We start from the raw sequence: 8040 nt of genomic DNA, 5'->3' as shown, positions 1-8040 counted from the left end.
AAAGATTCATAGTCACCGATTCCTTTGTTACAGGTGCCTTACCAGATAAGTTCAAAGTTTTACACGTGGATACTTGTAGCGCAAAACCAAACTTTGAATGTCACTGATGCATTTTGAACAGAGGCTCAAATCAGCTGGTGCACTAAAAGTCAATGTTCTTATTCTTCTGCTTATCAGCAATTAATTCTCACTCTCATTTTCTGAGATGCATTAACAACGTGAGTTTACTCGTTACACGGAGAACATTTCTGTGAATACTGCAGCTTGCCTTCAACTTTTACCTGAGATCCCCTTGGTGAGATACGTGGCTGACATGACTCCCACGGCCCAAGACAGGTGGATCGACAGAGTTTGGCCTTTAGTCTCTCTGCTGGTTTTTACCTGCGCTGCTGCTGATAAGCCAAAGAGCTTCATGACACACACACACACAGACACAGACAAACAGAGTCATCTTAGGTTTAAATTAAAAGAAACACTCCCTTCACTGGGAAGAATATGAAGGTAGGCATACAGTATGTAGATGTACATTTTGCTGCGATATTCTTACATAGCAGCCATTTATTCATCAACAGGTATAAATTGATGAAAAAGTGAGTCCAGTTAAAAACATTCGATGCCAAAATGGTGTTAGAAACAGATATCTTTTATGTCCAACATTAGTATCTGCCCTCTACGATTCTGGAAGGAAAAAAATAAAACAATAAAACGCTTGTAAACGTCATGGAAAGTCTTCTTAGAAATACTGAAGCTGACTTAGCTCCAAAGAGTGGTCTAATAAAATATTAATCTCTTTGTTGTAAGAATATTACGTCTTTAAAATTCCTGTAATAGCTATTGATCTAATACATTTGCCAACCAAGTGAAGGATATCAAAACCAACAAGATAAAAAACACTATAAATCAAGTGATTACAGGTTGGAGATAAAATCGCCAAGGTTGGAGCTGATAGAACAACAGTCCTAAATACTTTTTTAAAATCCCTTTAAAACCTAATATGAAAATAAGCGTAAAAATCTGTATTCTAAATAATGAACCGCAGAATAATTATGTAAATATTTAAAGCCCTTCATACATTTAAATCTAGTGAATGCTCCAGGCTTATAGAGCTTTCATAGTCACATAACTACTCAGTGTTTTTACATAAGAGCCACTTTAACTCAGTCACAGTCTCAATGCTCAGACTTTCACACACCAAGATCTGGAGGCCCAAGAGAATCGGCACGTGATGGGAGAAACTGCATTTTATGTGGTATTTGAACTCCCAATTAATATTAGCAATGCACTGCTGCACAAAATGTACCTCTACAAACTATCACAATTGATGCAAATAGACACCATACAAAGACATTTTAAGGTCTTTGTATGAGCTTCCTGTGCATTTAAAATAGATTAAATTGCCTCAACTGGTATTTTAAACTGGTAATGATCCTTGTCCAGTGGTTCCCAAAGTGTGGGACGCCCCCTAGGGGGTGGCGCGCTGCCATTGCAAGGGGGTAAGGGGTAGGGGTGGGGGGTAGGGGGCGAGATGAATGAAAAAAAAAATTTATCAGGGAGCTGTTCATGTTTAAACCCCATTTTGCACACAGGCTTTTTAATGTACTGATGATAGCAAAGTTGAATTTTGTTACAAATAAAAAAAAGAAATATGTTTGAAATAACACTGAGAGCAAAGAAAACTCTTCTACAGTATAGAACTAAAAAGAAACACACACAAAAAACAGTGACACAAAAGTGTTTCACTGTAAAGAAACACTTGTTTGTAGATTGCTTTGTTGAAACCTGAAGTGTGAAATAAACTTCAGTGGACTTTGAAAACAAAATATGTGTATGGGTTTATGTCTGGTTGAACGATATGTGTGCCCAGTTGATTTTTTTTTCTTTTTTGGGGTTTTTTATTGTAATCCATGGGGAGGCCAAGAAGAAAATCTTTGGGAACCACTGTCTTAGTCCAACTTACTTTAATCTTATTTGCTTTTACAGGCCCCTAAGGTCTTTTGGAAAAGGTTGTCTGTTGATACCTAAACTAAGAATTAAAACCTGTGGGGAGACACCTGAAGACCTGAGGACAACTTAAACGGTCTACAAAGCAAACTAAGGATACATCCATGTAGAGTTTGGCTTTTTTTAAAACAGTGCTACATTTTCTCAAGATCTCATTCTTTTAAACCATTTCATATTTATTTACTTTTTCAAGTTCTTTTTCATGTAGTTTGGTTCTTGTCTGTTCTTAACTTTTGTATAAAATGTTCTAAATGTGTGAATAACTTCTGATCAGGCAGCTACAGCTCAGCTAGAATGCTGCTGACTAACAACAGGGTATGATTACACCAGCCCTAAATTGACAAAAAAAATCTATCATCTTTTTGCCACAGGATATATTTCAAAATCTGATCATGTGTCTACGAGGTGCTGAATGGTCTTGAGTTTAATTATATATAATAGTTACTTGTCAAGTATCAACCCTACATAATCTTACACATCATTACAGACTAGTTGTCTCAGTTGTCTTGGGACCAGAACTAAATCAGGAAGGAAGCATTCAGGAAGTAATCACTCCATAAAAACCTGAGATGTGCAGAACTGCATATTAAATTACTAAAAACATGACTGGTTGCTCCAGTCATCCATTAAAATTAAAAGCCTATTTTATCAATTTTTGTGTATCTGCTTTAAATGAGAAATTTCCTTATTATTTGTTTATATGTAATGCCCAAATTTTAATGTAATTCTTTAGAAATTTCTCATGTCTAGTCTTTTTATAAGAGGATTTTTTAAATGTATTTTCTCAAATTGCCTGCAGAACAATTTAAGTTACCTTATATAAGTTTGGATTTTAACCTTTTCAATTCCTGATTTCTTTCTTTATTTTTAATCTCCACTTGAAATCACTTTGACAATGAAAAATCAATAAATCATAAAATGAAGTCTAGGAGTAAATTCAACCTGTGAGACTCTCTTCAGCCTTCCGGGGCATAATCAATTACGACGCCTCCGCCTCAGCCAACCAGCACCGGATTGTCGCTCCGCCCCAACCAATCACCACGCAAGAGCTCCTTCAAAAGGCCAAACAACCACCTGCTTCAGCCGCGTTTCGACCCACCTCTTCCCCGTCTCCACCCTCATCCTCCCGGACATCTTCCAGGCTCGCTGGTGGTGGAGCACATCCTTCCTCTCCAGGCTGTGCTCCACCACCAGTGCCCGGGCCCGGGGGAAGACCACCCTGAGCTTCGCCCCGAGCCGACTGTCCAAGTTCGCGGAGATTCTCTGCACGCACGTCGTCTGCCGGTGTCCGAGCGCCAAAACTTTCGGGCCAATAAAACTGTCTCACTGCTGTATTTCTCTGTGCGAGTCTCTATAGCTTTGAATTAGCTTTGCAAAACTGCAGGAAAATTATTTGCTTTTGCCATAAATTGCACGGTTTCGGTTGAAAACCAGATAAGCATGCTGTCATTGTTAAAAAAAAAAAAAAAGATCTTAAGGATGAGTTAAAACTTTAGTGTAACTTACAATTAAGACGAACGTTCCCAAGAACTCAGCCATGCATTGTCGGATCAGAGCGCTCCTCACTCTCAACAAACGTGGATTCAGCATGGTTGGATTGGAGTCACAGCACTCTTCACCCACAAGTCTGACTAAACCTGCTCAGGATCTGATCTGTGTTAGTGAATACAGGGTCGTGTTGGAGATAAATGACTGCCTAACATGAGTGTCTAAAGATGCTCCCCTCTCTTCAGGTTCACCCTGCAGCTCTGCAGAATCAGACAAGACTATCACCTATTTAACCTCTTGAGGATTGGCTGCTGCAGATAACATGATGTGTTACATCTATTAGGGGTTGCTTACATAAAGCGAGGCTATAAAATCATATAATCAGAAAGCTGTGATAAAGTGTAATGAACCACTGGAGCATTTTTAAAACCTATCAAAGGTTTTCTTCAATTACACAGAACAAATAAGGATTAGTACCGATCAAATCAAGCAAGATTTCAAAGCCTACAAAACATTCAAGACAATGTGCAATGCATCCAACTCACAAAGATACAGATGGAGTGCATCACACCAAAATAAATGTTTGAACTGTGCAAGTTACATAAGCACAGAGAGTTATACTACGTCCTGACCACACTCATTATAACCCACGGTGAAAGTTTTTAATCCTTGAAATTAATTAGTTTGGTGTGATAATAATTTGTATGCAAACGGTTATTAAATGCAAACATAATATTGTCTTTAGAACAATATCTGTGCAGGAGTGCTTCCTGGATTTGCTGTTAGTTACATTTGCAAATGTGTGCTCTAATGAAGATTTCCGTTCAGGGGTTTAATCACTGTGAACCTGCAGTAATCACTAAAAGTAAGATCTAGTGTGAATTAATTTTACTTAAGCTGTTCTTAGGGGAATCTGTGTGTTTCAAACACCTGGATACGTTGCCAGTACAGCAAATTTGCAGTGAGCATCAAGTCATTATAGTTGTAATTGTAATAACTATATAGTTAGTTACATGCTTGCATCAGAAAAGGGGTCGTTGTCAAGTCAGTGACTTTGACCCAATATAATCTGTCAGACTTCCTTAAGATATATACAGTATATACGTATGTGTGTGTGTGTGTGTGTGACAGAGAGAGAGAGAGAGAGAGAGAGAGCGAGAGAGAGAGAGCCCTTGACTAGTTGGCATTATGAAATGAATTTGATTGCACTATTGGTTCAAGTTGACATGACAGTAATGTATTTGATTCTGCTCATATAAGTAACAGCTTCACTGACAAGATTTGATTCTCGTATTTCTGTATACCTAGATATGAACAGAATTAATTTGTCCCACAAATTACCAAGGGAGACACTTCTAGTATCTGGTTTTGATCTGTTATCATCTTGTGTGACATTAAGCTGCAGATGATAAAACACTTTCATCACAACTAATGTTGTCAGCATGACTGCCTGCTGAACCCATGACTGTTATGCAACCCTAATAATTTACTTGCTTTATCAAAGTTTTATTGCTCTTGATTTCCATCAACAGAGGTGCACTGAATGAGAGTGAACAACAGATAAGATAAACGATTCTATGATGAAGCACTTCGGTCCTGCTTTCTGCAAGGATGAAAATGTCTGATCATATGTTTCAGTAGTTTTCATCTTGTCTGTCACTAGAGGACCCAAATTTGGGTCCTCTCGTGACAGGGGTGTCAAACTCCAGTCCTCAAGGGCCTCTGTCCTGCAACTTTTAGATGTGCCTCTGCTGCACCACACCTGAAAAGAATAATTAGGTCATTAGCAAGGCTCAGGCGAACCGATCTACACAGGGAGGAGGTAATTAAGCCATTTCATTCCACTGTTTTTTTTACCTGTGGCACATCTAAACACTGCAGGACAGCGGCCCTTGAGGACTGGAGTTTGACACCCCTGTCATTGTGAATGACAACCTGAGACCAACAGGTTAATGGCAATCTTCTATTTTTTAACAGTTAATCCTTGGCATCATGTCTGCACAGCATATTTTTATTTATTTAATTCGAATTTAATAAAATTAGATTTGCAGCTGCATACATGTAACAGCAACAGGAGGAAAGTTTTTGAAGCAAGTGTAGAAATGTTCAGTCTAATATCTGCAGTTTCAGTTGCTGTAGCTGATCAACGGTATTCACATTGCATACTGTATGCTTCCCCTGGGTCATATTTACCATAATCCGCTTTTCTGCAGACAATACTCTGATTTGTGTCTTTTTGACTTGATAACTTGTCATTTATAACTTTCTTCCTAAAGAGCACGTAAACAAGTCTTGCATTTGAGTTTTGCATCATTGACAACTGATCTCCAGATTTATGCACGAGTAAAACCCACTTTTGGTTTTTTTAATAGATATTATCTAAATTATTTCCACACATTGGTTTATTTCAACAGTTATTTTCAGTCATATTTCATGACTATGATCTACTGGTAAAGAAAACACAATATTCAGGTAAATTAGAATAAAAACGCATTCTTAATGCAAAAATGTCAGCTTTCTGAAAATGTTCTGTGAAGGATCTGCATTCAGTACTTGGTTTGGGCTCCTTTTGCAAGAATTACTGCATCAATGAAGTTGGCATGGAGGCGATCCACCTGTGGTACCGCAACTCAACTTTCTTTGATTGCAGCCTACTGCTTATCTGCATTGTTGAATTGGATACGTCTCATCTTCCAAGTGGCTGTATCTCATAGCCGTAAAGATCTGGGTCGGGTCAGCTTGCTGCCCAATCAAGCACAGGGACACTGTGGTTATTAAATCAGGTATTAGTACGTGTCACATGTTTGACGGTGTGATCAGGTACAAAGTCCCGTTGATAAAAGAGCATATCCATAAAGCTCATCACTAGGGAAGAATGAAGTGCTCTAAAATGTCCTGATTGGTGACTGTGCGGATTTTGGACTTGATAAAACTCAGTGGACCATCACATTATGACTTTCCATTGTCTGTGGAAACTTCACTCTGGTTATCAAATAACTTAGAAATTTCACTCATCCCCTAAATTGTAAGAATTGTTTTCCCTGTCACCCTTTTTCCTTTCACTTAACTTTCCAACATTATGTTTACATATAGCGCTCTATGGACAAGCATCTTCAGCTCTGAAGGTTTGTGGTTTACCCTATTATTTAACTTTCATTAAAAGTTAAATAATCATTTATTTTGCTATTATTCTGTCCCTTTACTCCTTCTAGCTGGTTAATGATTTTACTGACAAACCTTAAAATGGTACCAATGAAAAAACCTTTGTTAGTTCTGTATTAGTGTCTCTTGACTTGCTTATAATTTTTTTAAATATTTATTTAAACATTATCATGTAACACTTTATTTGATGGGATGTGAATAAGATTGACATGACACTGTCATAAACATGACATAACATCTGTCATGAACATGAGCGAGTCTTTATGAACGTCTATGACTGTTGTCATGAAGTGTCATTTGGTAAATAATTACACTTTTAATGCAAAGTTCCTCTAAAAGTTGCATTGAAAGTCCATTAAAAATGCCAACATTGCATTAAAATGCCATTATTTACAAAATCATGCAAAGTTGGTGTCATTAATTACCGAATGACACTTCATGACAACAGTCATAGACATTCATAAAGACTCATTCATGTTCATGACAGACGTTATGTCATGTGTATGACAGTGTTATGTCAGCCTTCAAGTAAAGTGTTACCCATTATCATTATACTGCCATCAACATCGTTCATCATCCACCGTGGCGATGATGTGTTCAGGGTTTGTTGGTTTTCCTAGACACATGTTGCATGTTTTGCAAAGTTCAGTTTTTCTGCCACCTGAGTTGTCGATCTCTACAGCTCTTCCAGAGATGCCATGAGCCTCTTGGCTGCTTCTCTGATGTCTTGGTGGGTTTGCAGTTGTGCTGCAGACCCAATTTTGAATGATGAACTTAACATCATTGCTCCATTTTTATGTAAATAATTTTCATTAAGTCAATTTCATTAAAACCACCGGACTTTTTTGTATCTTATGTCATTTTGTATGTTTTACTTGATTTGATATTTTATGGTTTTAAATTTCTGATTCTTTTATGTCACGTTTAATATTATTTTGATATTTTTTTCCGTTAGTTTTGAAATTAATCGATGATGACAACAAGGTTTTATGACATATCTGCAGGTTGTTTCTATTTTTGTTTTGTCTTTGTGGATACAGGAACTACCATGGCCTGCCTTTATCAGTTTATCACAGCCATTGTCAGATACTGTTATCTTGTCTTCATTACAAAAGGAAGCCTGTGCAGATATTCACGTCTACCTCCAAAGGTTTGACTTTAGCAAAAAACAAGTTCTGTTTTTTAAATAAATATGACCAATAAGAGGTCACGCTTCAGTTAATTCAGAATGTACATGTACATTATATGCAACGGTGTTTTACAGCTTGGACTTTTTTTAAAACTCCAGTTGAACTTAGTAATGCTGACATCTCCAGTATTTGTATGTTTAACGCAAAAATTTCCTTACTTTTAATTTTATCTGTGTTTTAACATTTCTCCACCACGTAT

The 8040-nt window shown here is 37.4% G+C and overlaps 1 protein-coding gene across 1 annotated transcript in view; it reads right to left on the bottom strand.

Annotated features, from left to right (window-relative positions):
* The window catches only part of LOC106935173 (aquaporin-10-like), a 13063-nt gene extending 9095 nt beyond the window's left edge, over positions 1-3968 (bottom strand). Inside the window, exons 1-2 of the mRNA XM_015015515.1 lie at positions 3508-3968; positions 282-408 (exon numbers count right to left, since the gene is read on the bottom strand). Of these exons, the coding sequence (XP_014871001.1) occupies positions 282-408; positions 3508-3591 (211 nt within the window). The 5' untranslated portion in view covers positions 3592-3968. The remainder of the gene's footprint in view (positions 1-281; positions 409-3507) is intronic.
* Positions 3969-8040: the final 4072 nt, after the last annotated feature.

Source organism: Poecilia latipinna, unplaced genomic scaffold (genome assembly GCF_001443285.1).
Source record: "Poecilia latipinna isolate Pla-1442-1.1 unplaced genomic scaffold, P_latipinna-1.0 Scaffold1923, whole genome shotgun sequence".
NCBI lineage: Eukaryota > Metazoa > Chordata > Actinopteri > Cyprinodontiformes > Poeciliidae > Poecilia > Poecilia latipinna.
This window is presented reverse-complemented; position numbering and strand designations above follow the sequence as displayed.